Source organism: Herpailurus yagouaroundi, unplaced genomic scaffold (genome assembly GCF_014898765.1).
Source record: "Herpailurus yagouaroundi ecotype Mexico unplaced genomic scaffold, PumYag 206, whole genome shotgun sequence".
Taxonomy (NCBI): domain Eukaryota; kingdom Metazoa; phylum Chordata; class Mammalia; order Carnivora; family Felidae; genus Herpailurus; species Herpailurus yagouaroundi.
The window spans coordinates 3,856,418-3,872,850 of NW_024412437.1; the positions used below are offsets into that span (position 1 = coordinate 3,856,418).

Below are 16,433 nucleotides of genomic sequence, written 5' to 3' on the forward strand. Positions count from 1 at the left end.
CACTCTAGTTATCAGCACTTGCTAAGGACTGAAATATTAAATACCCCAGGGAAGCCTTCAGCATTAAGTTCTTTCATTTAATGTTTATTTCTCCCATAATTAGTTGATACATTTTTCAGTATAGTTTTTCTGTTTGAAAATCGTCATTGGACTAAAGCCAGTGCATATCAATGTGCCAGCAACTTAAAATGCCTTCCTTAAGTTCTCATCACATTCCTAGTCAACTAATAAAAATATACAGAATTACAAAGCGCACCAGTGGCTCGGGTGTGCAGAAACAGGTTCCCGTATACACTGTTGTTCACGTTGGAAAATGGACTCAGTGTTTCTGTAGAGCAATTTGGAAAAAAAGCTACAAAGTCATTCTTATCTTTTGACGAAATAATCTTCATAATGTAAACTAAAAGCAAAATAGCATTGTAATGTATTCATAGGTGTCGCATATGTAATAATGACTAATTGGAAATAAGACAAATATCCAAAAATAATATGATTAAGTAAATGACGATATACTGCAATGATGAAATATTAAAGAGCTACTAAGAGTGACAAGTACGCTAATAAATGGAAATGAAGACATAAAGTTAGGTATAGGAAAAGGTAGAACAGCATCTAAACGTGACTATACCATTGAAAATATTTTTATGGGCGTGCCCGGATGACTCAGTTAAGTGCGTAACTCTTGATTTCAGCTCAGGTCATGACCTCACGGTTTGTGAGATCAAGCCCCCCCAGGGGCTCTGCGCTGACGGCACAGAGTCTGCTGGGGATTTTCTCACACCCTCTCTCTCTGCCCCTCCCCCCACTTATACTTTCTCTCTCTCTCTCAAAATAAATAAATAAATAAACTTAAGAAAAAAAAGAAAGCAAATATTTTATGTACATCGACAAAGATTGAAATTCAGTTTGGGGTGGTTTCGGTGGTTTTGGGAAGCTAACTTATTTTGTTCGTTTTTTATTTTTTACAAAGACATTATGACCCTGTGACTTTGGGATGCAGCTTTGTACTAATCCTGGTGAAAATGAGAAGTTAGGGGTGTGCAATAAGAATAAATGAACAAAATACAACAAATGTCATTCTCTATAAAAAATTCTTACAACTTTGATACAGTATAGTAGGTGATAAAAACAAAGGCTTTCAAATCAAATCAGTCTGAATTTGGATAAAACCTTTGCAAATCTGTTTCTCTCAGACTACGTCTTAGTCTGTCCTGGCTACTATAAGAACATACCACGGGCTGGGTGGGTTATAAGCAGCAGACATGCACCTGTCCCATTTCTGGAAGCTGGAAGTCGAAGACCAAGGCACCAGCATGTTTGTGTTCTAATAAGGACCCTCTTCCTGGTTCATGGCTAGCGCCTTCTCCCTGCGTCCTTACATGGTAGAAGGGGAAAGGGATTTCCGAGTCTCTTTTCAAAAGGCACTAAAATGGGATTACATTTTATAAAGGCATTAATCACATCCTGAAGGCCCAAGATGATCAGTGTCCTTAATAGAAGAGGAAAATTTGGGCCCAGGGACACAGACACACAAAGAAGCCATGTGAAGACAGAGCAGAGACTGGAGCGATACGTCTGTAAGCCGAGGAACACCAAAGATCTCCAGCAAACCCCAGAAGCTAGAAGAGAGGCATGGAACAGATTTTTCCCTCTGAGCCTCCAAAAGGAATCCACTCTACCATCACCTTGATTTCAGACTACTAATCTCTAGAACTGTGAGAGAATAGGTGTCTGTTGTATTAAGCCACTCGGTTTATAGTACTTTGTTAATGGCAGCCTCAGGAAACTAATATACCCCGTATGTTTGGGAATTAAGAAACGTACTTCGAAATGGTTTATAAGTCAAAGAAGAAAATAATAATGGAAGTTAAAAATGTTTGAGCTAAATGATAATGAAAATCTCATATTTCTACACCTAAGAGATTAAACGTAAGCAATAGTTGGAGGGATATTTATAGTCTTAAGTTTATAAATCAGAGAAGAAGTAAGTATAAAAATAAATGACTTAAATACTGAAAATAAGAAAACAGGAGGAGGAATATAAAATAAACCCAAGAACGTAGAATGGTAGACATCATGAAATCAGAGCAGACATGATATGAAATGAAAACGAAAATGCAAGGGCACCTGGGTGGCTTAGTTTTGGTTAAGCGTCTGACTCTTGATTTCGGTTCAGGTCATGGTTGTGGGACCAAGCCCTGTGTCGGGCTCTACGCTGACAGCATGGAGCCTGTTTGTGACTCTTTCTGTCTCTCTGCCTCTCTGTCTCTCTGTCTCTGCCTCTCTCTCTGCCTCTCCCCTGCTTGCGCACGAGCTCTCTCTCTCTCAAAATAAATGAACTTAAAAAAGCCCGAAAATACAATAGCAAGTACTAGATGAATCTTTGGAACATAATGTTGAATATTGAAAAAGCAAGTTGCAAAGGAATACATATAACATTCCATTTACATAAATATTTGAAGCAAATGAAATGGACTATGTTGTATATGGTAAAATGCTCTAGGTAGCATTTATGTCTAAACGAGGAGGGGATGGCATGGGATGGGAGAATAAGGGAAGGAAGGAAGGGAACTTTTTTGGTAGATTTATTAACCTTTTGTGATTCTTCTTTTATGATTTTCCTATTCATATCCTCTACCTGTTTTTCATTTTTAAAAATAAGGCTATTGCCGACATGGAAGCCCAAGTTCACAAGTTGAGAGAAGAGCTGATACATGTGAACTCACAGCGGAAACAGCAGCTGGTGGAACTCGGCCTTCTTCGTGAAGAGGAGAAGCAAAAGGCTGCAAGGGACCATGAGACCGCGGTCTATAAACTGAAGGCCGAGTCAGAAAAGATGAAGTTGGAGCTGAAGAGGGCTCATGCCGCCGAGACAGACGTGGCATTGGAAAAGGTAAGGCATCCCACTGGATTCGTACAGATCCCTGGGACCCATGTTTGGATACCACTGCTGCCACCCTTGCATTTGATCTCTCAAAGATGGCAGGCCTAGAACCACTCCCGAAATGTGTAAACTATTCACATGAGCAGTTTCAGTATCTCGCTCTATGTTTAAACACCACGAGAAGAATCTGGGGAGTAGGTTCCCTAACTTTTCCCTTGACGTTCATGGAAGGGATAGTTGGAATATCCCATTTCCGTAGGGATTGAATACACGTGGTGATAGAGCAGTGTAGAACACTGTCCAGTATTGTGCTGAGCAGGGATCCTTGGGTGATAGCCCGAAGTTTTCCTAGGTTAAGACTAGATCTTTGGTAGTTTTTCCAGTAGTTGTTTCTATATTTCACAGTCTTTTGTAATAGCATAACATAAATGATGAAGTAGTTTCCCAGATAGATGTTTCAGATTAAGAAAAGTTTCTTTAGAATTATATATTTTTGAAAAAGATGTCAGCATGATGTTCACACATTTGGGGTTGACTTGTATTCCAGGTATAATCTCAAATATTCATTCTTTCAATGTTCTGAAAAAGTGGAAACATTTTAATTGGGTAGTAAATGTGAACTGTTATAAATCATAGCAGCTGTAAATGATCTCTTGAGTTCCTACAGACCCGTCTCTTATCTTGAGATCAAAAAACTTGAATAGGGTAATCTAAGAGTCTTCTAATTCTGCTTATTTTTTTTTTTTACCTTTTCTTCTTCATCTTTGAATACTCTGTCTTCACAGAACACACAACACCGTTCTAATGCTTCACTGATTTTATTTTATTTTTTTAATGTTTATTTACTTTTGAGAGAGAGAGAGAGGGAGAGAGACAGAGCGTGAGCAAGGGAGGGGCAGAGAGAGACACACACACAGAATCCGAAGCAGGTTTCAGGCTCTGAGCTGTCAGCACAGAGCCCGACACGGGGCTCAAACTCACGGACCGCGAGATCATGACCTGGGCCAAAGTCGGACGCTTAACTGACGGAGCCACCCAGGTGCCCCTGCTCCACTGATATTACAAGGATTGTGACCCTGAGATGCTTCCCTGATAGTGTCTTAATTTCTCGGGAGCTCGGATTTTATCAGGCTTTGCCCTTGGCAGCATAACTCTGAACCCAGAAATAAATAGGAACAAGACTCTAAAGAGGCAGAAGGTAGCCTGGCTTCTTAGAGGAATAGCAGGGAGACTGGCGTGGCCAGAAATGGTGACCAAGGAGGAGAAAGAGAAGGAGGTGATGAGGCTAGGGAAGAAACCTCGGGTCCCGTGGGCCTACGTGGGCCCTTGGCAGGGTTTTGCTGTGACTCTCTGAGAGTAAGGAGGCTTTGCAGGTTTTGAGCAGAGGAGGGACGATGCTCTGATTCCCATTTGAGTAGCATCTCTCTGCGCGTGCTAAGAATAGACTGAACTGAGGACACAGAAGGCAGTAGGGACACCAGTGAAAAGTCCATTGCAGGAAGTTTAGACGAGATGACAGAGGCCCGGGCCTGGGCAGTGGCAGCAAAAGTGGTCAAAACTGATGAGATTCGGGTTGGGTTCTGAAAAGGGAACAGACAGTGTCTGCTGTTGGTTCAGACGTGGAGTCAAGAGAGAAAGAGAGGGGCGTATGCTATGGCGCAGTCAAGGGCGGTTTCACAGTGACTTGCGGGAGCCTGCGGACCAGTGGAGTTATTTGTTGTTGAAGGAAGAGTAACAGAGCAGGTGGTGGGGCCACTGGGGGCGGGTCCGGGTTGCGATGCCTTTTATACACCTAAGTGAGGAATTTGTGGTAATTCCATCAAGGCAGTACAAAATAAGAATGTTTTGATGCTAAAATATACAGAGTTTCAGGAATTAGAAAGCATCCTTATTGAGACTGTTTTAGCCCTCTGAAAATAGCAGATCAGCGAGACTGATGGAGAGCGAAAGGGATGTCGGCCCATCCTCTCCGGTGACTCTTACATGCCCCTCCCCTCGCCTTGGTGCCAATCAGCTCTAGCCAACAGCTCAAAGTGCTTCTAAGGAGATGTTCTTAAATGGCACAGGAACCCCTGCACACTGATTTCAGAAAATTGGACGTACCAAAACCAGACCAAAAAACATACAAGCTGGGCCTTAATTTTCTTGCATTATGTATTCATATTTCAGATGTTTCTTTTTACTAGAAGATGAACCTTTTCAAGTATAGGTCTATACGTGTTTTAACTAATTAGCAGTTTGCAGATAATAAAGAAAAATAGTAATAGAACCATTAGTGATTCAGTTGGCAAACATTTCTGGAAGATCTTCTGTAACCTAGAAAGGCACATCCCAGGCACTGTGCGGACACATAGAAAAAAGAAACAAAAAAGGTACTGTCCTTAAGGAGATCTGAAAGTAACAGTGGCAGTAAGATATTCACACGTAGAAAAGTGACTATAATGCAAGGTGGAGTGTGAATTGGGGGAGATCATTCCTGTTAAGGAAATCAGGGAAGATTCCCTGGAAGAGGTGTCACTTTTACCAGATATAAGGAATATGTAGGATTTTGACTAGTAGATATGCAAGGGGCATTCAAAGCCAGAGGACTTAACAACAGAAGACAAACAAAACTGTTTATATGGCATTGAGGTTAATCAAGGGGAGTGGTTAGTGATCAGGCTAAAAGACAGTCTAGGATCACTGAGACTCTCCAAAGCCGTGATAGTATTTTAGCTTCATGGGGTAAACGGTGAGGAGCTGCTGAAAGTTTTTAAGCCCTGAAAGTCAGCATTCAAGTGATTCTTGGGAAAATCTTTCTGTCGGTGTTGTTGCAGTGGGAATGCCAATTGGTGGGGACCGGATTAATAACACGGGCAGGAGGTCTCTGTGAGCACATTAGAAATGCGGGAAGGCTGTGAGAGCCTAGTGGTGACAATGGGCTGGAGGCAACATGGCTGAGAATCATCTCAGAGGTGGCATTGATTACACTTGTCAAGGTTACATCCAGCCCTGAATACATGGGGAAGGGAGAAGTCCGGTTGGGGAGAAAGAAGGCATGTACCATTTGCTGAGTTGGACGTGCCTCCACTCCACCCAGCTGTGACGCTCGTTCACTTGCTGTTGAAGGAACGTCTGTAGAGAGCCAGAAGAGAGGGCAGGACTCGAAGAAACAGCTGTGGGGTGTCACCCACAGGGAGGGCCTGTTCATGAGAGGAATATAGAAAGAAAACAGTCAGCCGTGAAGGAAGAACTCCATTGAAGATGTTGGGGAGGAAGCAGCCAAAGAAGGGTCATTGAGGTAAGAGGAATCTGAGAAGACTGTATTTTCATGGACACAAAGGCAGAGAATATTTGGAAAGGAGGATTTTCAAGAATGTGACACAAAATCAGGAAGGATGAGGGCAGGGGAGAGGTCACGGGATTTGAAACTGAGAATTCACTGATGATCTTGGGCAGAACCCTCAAGGGATAGTGTGGACAGGAACACTGTTGCAGAAGATGAGAGAGGAGTGAGGAAGGGAAGGTTCGTGAATACTCTGTTGTTTCAGAAAACCGGATATTAAAAGGAAGGTGTAGTTCCAAAGGAGTATATTTTTAGGCTGCAAATGTCTTGAAATACAGGAGAAGGGAACTAGTGGACAGGAAGAGCTTAGTGAGGCAGAGAACCACAGACACTTGAGGGTTTGCCATCTGAGACATAAGGGTGTGGTTGAAAGAGTGGCACAGGCCCACCCTGGGCCCTTGGCCGCGAGGATCCAGCCGTGGGAGACCTTGGCCTGTTCCTGGAGCCTGCCTCGCGCTCTCCTTCCTCCAGGCCTTTATACCTGCCGCCCCTCGGCCTGGGATGTTCTTCCCCTCCCCTGGAGTCTCTGTGGCTCTTCTCCTCACTCTGTACTGCTCAGTGTCCTTCTCTGACCTTGCTCTCCAAAGTCTTGCCCAGCTCTACCGGCGCTGCTGGTCCCATTGTCTTCATACTTATTTTTTTTTAAGCTGTTTTTTTTTCAATATATGAAATTTATTGTCAAATTGGTTTCCATACAACACCCAGTGCTCATCCCAAAAGGTGCCCTCCTCAATACCCATCACCCACCCTCCCCTCCCTCCCACCCCCCATCAACCCTCAGTTTGTTTTCAGTTTTTAAGAGTCTCTTATGCTTTGGCTCTCTCCCACTCTAACCTCTTTTTTTTTTTTTCCTTCCCCTCCCCCATGGGTTTCTGTTAAGTTTCTCAGGATCCACATAAGAGTGAAAACACATGGTATCTGTCTTTCTCTGTATGGCTTATTTCATTTAGCATAACACTCTCCAGTTCCATCCACGTTGCTACAAAGGGCCATATTTCATTCTTTCTCATTGCCACGTAGTACTCCATTGTGTATATAAACCACAATTTCTTTATCCATTCATCAGTTGATGGACATTTAGGCTCCTTCCATAATTTGGCTATTGTTGAGAGGGCTGCTATAAACATTGGGGTACAAGAGCCCTTATGCATCAGTACTCCTGTATCCCTTGGGTAAATTCCTAGCAGTGCTATTGCTGGGTCATAGGGTAGGTCTATTTTTAATTTTCTGAGGAACCTCCACGCTGCTTTCCAGAGCGGCTGCACCAATTTGCATTCCCACCAACAGTGCAAGAGGGTTCCCATTTCTCCACATCCTCGCCAGCATCCACAGTCTCCTGATTTGTTCATTTTGGCCACTCTGACTGGCGTGAGGTGATACCCGAGTGTGGTTTTGATTTGTATTTCCCTGATGAGGAGCGACGTTGAGCATCTTTTCATGTGCCTGTTGGCCATCCGGATATCTTCTTCAGAGAAGTGTCTATTCATGTTTCCTGCCCATTTCTTCACTGGGTTATTTGTTTTTCGGGTGTGGAGTTTGGTGAGCTCTTTATAGATTTTGGATACTAGCCCTTTGTCCGGTATGTCATTTGCAAATGTCTTTTCCCATTCCATTGGTTGCCTTTTAGTTTTGTTGGTTGTTTCCTTTGCCGTGCAGAAGCTTTTTCTCTTCATAAGGTCCCAGTAGTTCATTTTTGCTTTTAATTCCCTTGCCTTTGGGGATGTGTCAAGTAAGAAATCGCTACGGCTGAGGTCAGAGAGGTCTTTTCTTGCTTTCTCCTCTAGGGTTTTGATGGTTTCCTGTCTCACATTCAGGTCCTTTATCCATTTTGAGTTTATTTTTGTGAATGGTGTGAGAAAGTGGTCTAGTTTCAATCTTCTGCATGTTGCTGTCCAGTTCTCCCAGCACCATTTGTTAAAGAGACTGTCTTTTTTCCATTGGATGTTCTTTCCTGCTTTGTCAAAGATTAGTTGGCCATCCTTTTGTGGGTCTAGTTCTGGGGTTTCTATTCTATTCCATTGGTCTGTGTGTCTGTTTTTGTGCCAATACCATGCCGTCTTGATGATGACAGCTTTGTAGTAGAGGCTAAAGTCTGGGATTGTGATGCCTCCTGCTTTGGTCTTCTTCTTCAAAATTACTTTGGCTACTTGGGGCCTTTTGTGGTTCCGTATGAATTTTAGGATTGCTTGTTCTAGTTTCGAGAAGAATGATGGTGCAATTTTGGCTGGGATTGCATTGAATGTGTAGATAGCTTTCGGTAGTATTGACATTTTGACAATATTTATTCTTCCAGTGCATGAGCATGGAATGTTTTTCCATTTCTTTATATCTTCTTCCATTTCCTTCATAAGCATTCTATAGTTTTCAGCATACAGATCTTTTATATCTTTGGTTAGATTTATCCCTAGGTATTTTATGCTTCTTGGTGCAATTGTGAATGGGATCAGTTTCTTTATTTGTCTTTCTGTTGCTTCATTATTAGTGTATAAGAATGCACCTGATTTCTGTACATTGATTTTGTATCCTGCTAAATTCATGTATCAGTTCTAGCAGACTTTTGGTGGAGTCTTTTGGATTTTCCATGTATAATATCATGTCATCTGCAAAAAGTGAAAGCTTAACTTCATCTTTGCCAATTTTGATGCCTTTGATTTCCTTTTGTTGTCTGATTGCTGACGCTAGAACTTCCAACACTATGTTAAACAACAGCAGTGAGAGTGGACATCCCTGTTGTGTTCCTGATCTCAGGGAAAAAGCTCTCAGTTTTTCCCTGTCTTCATACCTCAGGTCACCATCTGGAATCATCTTTTCATTTTTCTGATCATTTATTTTCTATTCTTCCCCTCCCCACCCCCCATTGGAATGTGAGCTCCATGAGCAGGATCTGGGTCTGTCTTGTTCATGTCTGTACTGCTCGTGTTTAGAAAACTTGGCACATATATGAGTGAGGGAATGATAGAAGCCACGACTTTCAAGGACGGAAGAAGGGAGAGGATTGGTAAAGATACAAGGGGGTTCCACGACGAGACTTGCGAAGGGCTTCTATCTGATACCGTCTCTATTCTCTGTAAAGAATAGCAGTAGTCTTCTGAGTGAGGAGTGTCAGGACGGTGGAAATGGCCAGGCTTCAGCCTGGGCAGATGGCTGGAACATGGCAGGAAGCAGGTGTAAGGGAATTTGACCGGGTGGATTTGGAGTCCTGCAGGTAGAGGAGGGGCGATGGCAGCGTGAGTTTGGAAGAATGGAATGGTCCTGAATTGAACTGAGAACACAAGTAACACAAGAAGGCAGAAATGGGGTTTTAGCGTGGTAACATTAGCCACCATGGTTAAAGGTGCTGGAGGGGTTCATCAGAATGTAGCGACTTGTTGGCAGAAGGAGAGTCTGGGGAAAGGGACAAGAGCGCTAAAGTGGACCGGTGTTTAGTGCCGTGAGTTTGTTTTTTGTTGAGTTGGTGGAATTAGCCAATCCCAAAGTCCATGTGATAGAAAACAAGTGCTGGGCTCTTGATGGGAAGAGTCGTTGGTGTTTCTGATTGATAAATGTTCTAACTTAACTAGTGAAAGGAGTGCAGTATTTCTAAGTGCAGGAAGACCTGGACTGAGTTCCCTGAAAACCGTCTTTGTAAAACACTCATTTCTAAAGCCCCAGGACCACACGTGGCACCTGAGACAAAGCACCATACATAAATGTCGAGGAAATGAAAGAATGCTGATGAACTGAGAAATTCAGTCTAGCCACTGTGAAAGGCAGTGTGAATAAATAAAACCTTGGTTTTGATTCATCCATATTTGATTTTGACCCATTGTAAATACTTCCGATGGGACAAGATACATTTTTATATTCAAATATTCATGTTTCTTAGTACATTAAATGTCTAGCATAAAGCTTTTTTTTTCAGAGAGTTTTTTTTTTACACAAATTAGAGTTCTTAAAATTTTTTTTTAACATTTATTTATTTTTGAGAAACAGAGTGAGACAAAGCGTGAGCGGGGGAGGGGCAGAGAGAGAAGGAGACACAGAATCTGAAGCAGGCTCCAGGCTCCGAGCCGTCAGCACAGAGCCCGATGTGGGGCTCGAACCCACAAACTGCGAGATCATGACCTGAGCCGAAGTCAGACGCTCAACTGACTGACCCACCCAGGCTCCCCAGTAGAATTCTTAATATAAAAATCTGAATTAACACCAGTAAACTGGTAGACAATCCTAGTGCCGCCTGTTGTGTCATTGTGTGGGACAGTTGAATTCTTCTAATGTATTTTTATAAAAGATTTAATGTTTTGTCCCGTTTTAAATCTGAAAGTTGAAATATTCGCCAGCAGCTTGGAATCCTGTCAGAATTGGGGGGTTTAGAAATTAATTTTTCTCTCATTAAGTATAAAAGTGAGGTTCAAAGAGGAGAGGAGAATAACACCAGAATAATAAATACTCTGAACGTGACACTCCCTGTGGTTGGGTTGTTGGTGGCACTTACAACATTGAGGTCATGAGAGAATTCCTGAGTCCAGCCCCTACCTGAGCCTCTGTCCGCAGCAATTCAGGCCTTGCTGACATCTTCAGCGGCTTGAAGAGAAACCTGTAATGCCTCTACAAGGTCGAAAGATTTGCAACAGAGAATCCAAGAGAGGCAATGATTGACATCTGAAAAGCGAAAGCTGCTTTACTCACCTTTTAAAATCTCTTTTTTAAGTTTATTTATTTTTGAGAGAGGGAGACCGAGCATGAATCGGGGAGGGGCAGAGAGAGAGGGAGACACAGAATCTAAAAAGCAGGCTGTAGGCTCTGAGCTGTTCCCACAGAGCCCGACGCGGGGCTCGAACCCATGAACCGTAAGACCATGACCTGAGCCCAAGTCGGACGCTTAACCTACCGAGCCACCAGGAGCCCCACACCTTTTAAAATCTTTTGAAACCAATCTGAGACAAAGTCCACAGAAAACGTGAACCTTTGAAAATTACAGAATATTACTAAGTGATGGTGGTGGGTCATTTGCCGAAGTTTGATTAAAACTTTGGTATTTAACAGAGAGGGAGGCAAACCATAAGAGACTCTTAACTATAGAGGACAAACTGAGAGTTGATGGCGGGAGGTGGGAGAGGGTTGGGCTAGATGGGTTCTGGGCATTAAGGAGGGTGCTTGTTGCCAGGACAGCGGGAGGGTGTTGTATGTTAAGTGATAAGTCACTGAATTCTACTCCTGAAACCAATACTATATTATATGTTCACTAACTTGAATTTAAATAAAATCTTGGAAGAAGAAACAAAACCTTTGGAATTGAAAATTTACCATTGTTTCAGAAATCTATTCAGTTGCTTTTAAAATAAGTTTCTTGAGGGGCACCTGGGTGGCGCAGTCGGTTAAGCGTCCGACTTCAGCCAGGTCACGATCTCGCGGTCCGTGAGTTCGAGCCCTGCGTCGGGCTCTGGGCTGATGGCTCAGAGCCTGGAGCCTGTTTCTGATTCTGTGTCTCCCTCTCTCTCTGCCCCTCCCCCGTTCATGCTCTGTCTCTCTCTGTCCCAAAAATAAATAAACATTCAAAAAAAAAAAAAAGAAAATTAAAATAAGTGTCTTGAAATAAGGTGCTATGTTAGAAAATTTGGAAAATATAGAAATGTAAAATTTCCTGTTACTACCACCAGCCAGAGGAAACCAAGAGCAGTGATTTAATGTGCATGTACAATAGCTATATGAACTTAGCAGACTGAGATCACACCAAATGAGATCACATAGTGCAGTCTTCTGCTTTTTTAAAAAATTACGCTAAGAATATTCCAATGGCATTTGAGATTCTTTGAAAATATAGTTTTCATGATATTCCATATTATGAATGTAGCATAATTTATTGTAGTATTCTCTTATTTTTGAACATTTAGCTTCTTAAAAAATTGCCTACATTGATATAGAGATTAACATCTTCTTATGTAAATTTTTTTCAACATTTCCATTTTTTTTTTCCTTAGGTTAAGATCCCAGTAGAATTATGGGGTCAGGTTACTTTTTCCAAAAGGTTGTACTCATTTATATTTTCCACAACAGAATATCTGTTTTATCTAACCAGTCCTCATTATTAGTACTTTTCTTTAATTTTTGGTAGTTTTTGGTCAATAATTTATTGTTTTAATTTGTATTTTAAGACTGAGTTGAACATTTAAGATAAATTGGTTGTCCATATTTCATTTTCTGAGAATTGCCTCTTCATATCCTTTGACAATTTCTCTTCTGTTAGTGACCTGATGTTTTTCTCCTCACCTTACATAAACTCATTTGCATTTAGGACGAAAAAATTCTTATCTTTGTGGCAACTGTTTTTGGTGTTTGCCTTTTAACTTTATCATTTAACTTTATGATACACGAAAGATCCTATTTGTGTTTAGTGTAATCCATCCATCATTTCCTTTGTGAATTCTCCATGAATAGTTGTTTTAAGCTTCACAATATGATATTTAAAAACATATGAACACATCAAACATTTTCCACACCGTACTCTGCTAAGTAAAAAGCGCTTATGAAATTGACATAGCATTTACCAGCTTGGGCTGCTGGTCTGTAATTTTAATAGTATCTGAAGGATTATACTGGAATTCTGTTCGCCTGAAGTCATTAAAAGGCTTTGAGCAACAATTCAGCATCTTTTTCAAATTTAAGAAAAGCTCCATATGGCATAATTATTCAAAGCTAAGGTCATAGAAACTACTTAAACCTTTGAAATTTATAATTAAAGGATTAATATTAACTTATGAAGACATTGTCATTTTGGCTCAAAATGGATTTCTAATCTCAATTCTGTTCCCTTTACTTTGATCTTTTCCCTGACTTTTTCCTTTGCTGAAAATGTGAAGTTTTATACCCTTAAATTTTTAAATTAAATATTATCCCTAAACAGTTGAGATTTATAAAAATTGATTGACAAATAACATCCTGCCTAACTTTTACAATATTCCACAAATGTTGAGGAACTTCCAAGTTGGCATTTTCTTCCGGGTGTAAAAGTCACAGTTTGATAGAATGGACCATAATGATAATTCTCAACCTAACAGTAGATTAATTTACAAAAGAAAAACATGCACAAATGACAACTTGGAAAACTTTGTGCACATACTTTGAATGTGATGAGTTGGTGTTCATTTATATCAAAGTTTAGAATTTCGAAGCATCTTCAGAGTACCTCCATTGGGAACCTCGTTGAAGTGCTGAAAGGGCCCAAGTCTTGTTTTATACCAGAGCTAAGACTTTTTGGTCATTTTGACAATATCTGCACATCAGCCCAAACCAAGTATTTTCGTTAAATTTCGGTTTATGTATCTTCTGCGTCACAAGAGGAATTGTGTGTTCCCTAGAGACACAGTTTTGCACCGATCCCCAGCTCTCTCCTACTTTCTCTTGTTCTCATGCGGGTCACCTGTTTCACAGCGATTCCACTAGATAAGTCCTGGAATGAGGTCTGAGGTGTTTGCCTACTGAACAAGAAGAGCAGATATTGGATGTTTACGCTGTCAAGGTTTTGCCGTCCCAACCCGAGTGGGGCTGCCAGACTCAATGCCAGGGTGGAGTCACAGATGCACGTGGCAGTGGGGCTGCTCCCTGCTGAATGGCTCTTGCTGTTTCCCACAGAATCTTCCGCCAATGCTCCCTCCGCCTCTGTGCTGCATGTTAAAGAGCACTTCCGTTTCCTGGCTATCTGGGAGAGCAAATCAATAGCTTAACTTCAAAGTCTAGTTTTCCTAGGCCAGAGAGCTGTGTTTTACTTGGAGAAAATTAAAAGGCAGTATATTCTACGTTTAGGCTATTTCAAAATAAAATCTAGAATTATAAGTGAATCTTTGTTTATTTTTAAAGTAAATATTTACGGTTTACAAGATTAACCCTCCCTTGTTCTCCAGCCTAACTTTCTAATATTCTAATTGCACCGTTGGCAATGGAAGCCCGCCGTTCATGGGAAGTTGTTGGTTTTATCCTTTGGGGTTTTCTGAAGGGAGAAAATCTCTACCTAGAATAAAGGGACAATCTCTGTTAGGCCAGGGTAAAAAGATGGTATTTTGACTTTAGAAGTTACTGGAAACAGAACAATTTATTTGGCATCTTCAGAGAGTGATATCCCAACTGAGAGAACTGAGAGTAAAATAAGTAGGTATTTGTGCCCAAAAGCATTTGTATGCGTGTTCGTTTTGGTTTCTGTGAGGTTTTTTTTGAGTCTGTGCGTGCGCGTGTGCATGTGTGTGTGTGTTTGAGATGAGTACTGATAACTGTACAATCCTTTTTGATCCTTTCAGCTTCGTGGTCGAACCTGTAGGAGTCTTACTAGCAGTGTATCTTTTTTCATAACACTGAAGAAAAAAAAATGAAAAAATGTGCATTTCATTAATATCTTCAGCAATGATGAAATGATTACAAATAAGAACAGAAATTGTAATTTAGGGCACCGTCTTGATGGTTTACCATAAATAGGGGGCTTACGCCTCCCAACCTACCTGGGAAGGTCCCAGTTTGCACCTGTTGCCCCAGGATCCTGAATGATTTAACACCCCCCCTCCTCCTTTCACTTTTAAACATGTCCCAGCCTGCATGTTAAGCTCTGTGATTACCCTAACTATGAGGGTGCTTTTTATGTGAAGGAGGCATCTCTTCTCTTTATATATCCTATGATTTACTTGTTGAACATTATAATGCTGACTACATAGATTTTGAATGAGTGCCTTTTTGAAAATAATACTAAACTTAAACTATAGGCAACTAGACTCTAATTATGTTAACATTCTAACTAGCCTTTCCTGATGTTTTTTCTATCCCAGGCCAACATTTCAGTAACGTTTTATACACTTAGGACAAAAGCATTTTCCAGTTGTTAGGAGGCTCAAGGAAGTTGGAATGAAGGGACAGAGCCTCCCTATCCATACTCCTGCCTTCTTTGTTTGGAGACTTTCTGGGAGGTGAGGGCAGAGGACGAGCTGATGGGCATCAGGTGGTAGGGGTAGGCAGAGTATCTGACTCTCAGAGGTGCCAGAGGGCATAGCACATGGGTAGAGCTCTGGGATGGGAGTCAAGTCTTGTCCTAATCATTGTTTATAATGGGAGGGCGGCAGTCATTCCTGTGGAAGGGGTTTTTCTAATTCAATGTCGTGAGGATTAAGTTAATAATCAAAAATGGCCAATGAATATAACTAAGTTGGATACATTATGGGACACAGTAAAAATAAATACAGTATATGACCAGAAAAAGTGCATTTGGTTTAAATATAGCTCTTTACCCTCATGAGTAATGAAGGAAGTACTAATGTAGACAAGATACTATTTTTCATGTATTGAGTAAACAAATTATTTTATTTTATTTATTTATTTTTTTTTCAACGTTTATTTATTTTTGGGACAGAGAGAGACAGAGCATGAACGGGGGAGGGGCAGAGAGAGAAGGAGACACAGAATCGGAAACAGGCTCCAGGCTCTGAGCCGTCAGCCCAGAGCCTGACGCGGGGCTCGAACTCACGGACCGCGAGATCGTGACCTGGCTGAAGTCGGACGCTTAACCGACTGCGCCACCCAGGCGCCCCTAAACAAATTATTTTAAATGATACCGAGTATCACTTTTAATTAATGATATGAAATACCAAGGGTGCAATAGATAAATACTCCAAAATTCTAAATTCTATTAGTGGGAATGGAAATTGGTACAACTTTCCTGAAAGCCTTTAATTATCTATACTGTGGACTTCTAAAATATTCATCTCTTTTGATTTAGTAGTCTGTTTCTTGGTTAGCATAGCATCAATACCAAAACCCAAAACAGGTAGCCCTCTAACAACAGATTAATCTCAGAAGTCTGTTGCATTTCTACACACCAAAAATGAAGCAGAAGGAAGGAAATTAAGAAAACAATTGCATTTGGGGGAGCCTGGGTGGCTCGGTCAGTTAAGCACCCAACTTCAGCTCAGGTCATGCTCTCATGGTTCCTGGGTTCGAGCTCCACCTCGGGCTCTGAGCTGACACCTCAGAGCCTGGAGCCTGCTTCGGATTCTGTGTCCCCCTTTCTCTCTGCCCTTCCCCTGCTTGCACTCCATCTCTCTCTCTCTCTCAAAGATAAATAAACATTAAAAATTTTTTAAAAGAAAAAGAAAATAATCACATTTAAAATTGTACCAAATATAAGATACCTAGGAATTTACCTGCCTGAAGTGGTGAAAGACCTGTGCTCTGAAAACTATAAAACACTGATGAAAGGAATTGGAGACA

At 41.3% G+C, this 16,433-nt stretch overlaps 1 protein-coding gene across 10 annotated transcripts in view; it reads left to right on the forward strand.

Annotated features, from left to right (window-relative positions):
• The window catches only part of CEP112 (centrosomal protein 112), a 473,818-nt gene that overhangs the window by 253,095 nt on the left and 204,290 nt on the right, over window positions 1–16,433 (forward strand). For all 10 annotated transcript variants that reach the window (XR_005783756.1, XM_040452171.1, XM_040452174.1 and 7 more), the window contains one exon: window positions 2,663–2,893. Coding sequence is in view for 9 of the 10 variants with exons in the window: in XM_040452171.1 (XP_040308105.1) it covers window positions 2,663–2,893 (231 nt within the window). In the remaining variant the exon portion in view is untranslated. The remainder of the gene's footprint in view (window positions 1–2,662; window positions 2,894–16,433) is intronic.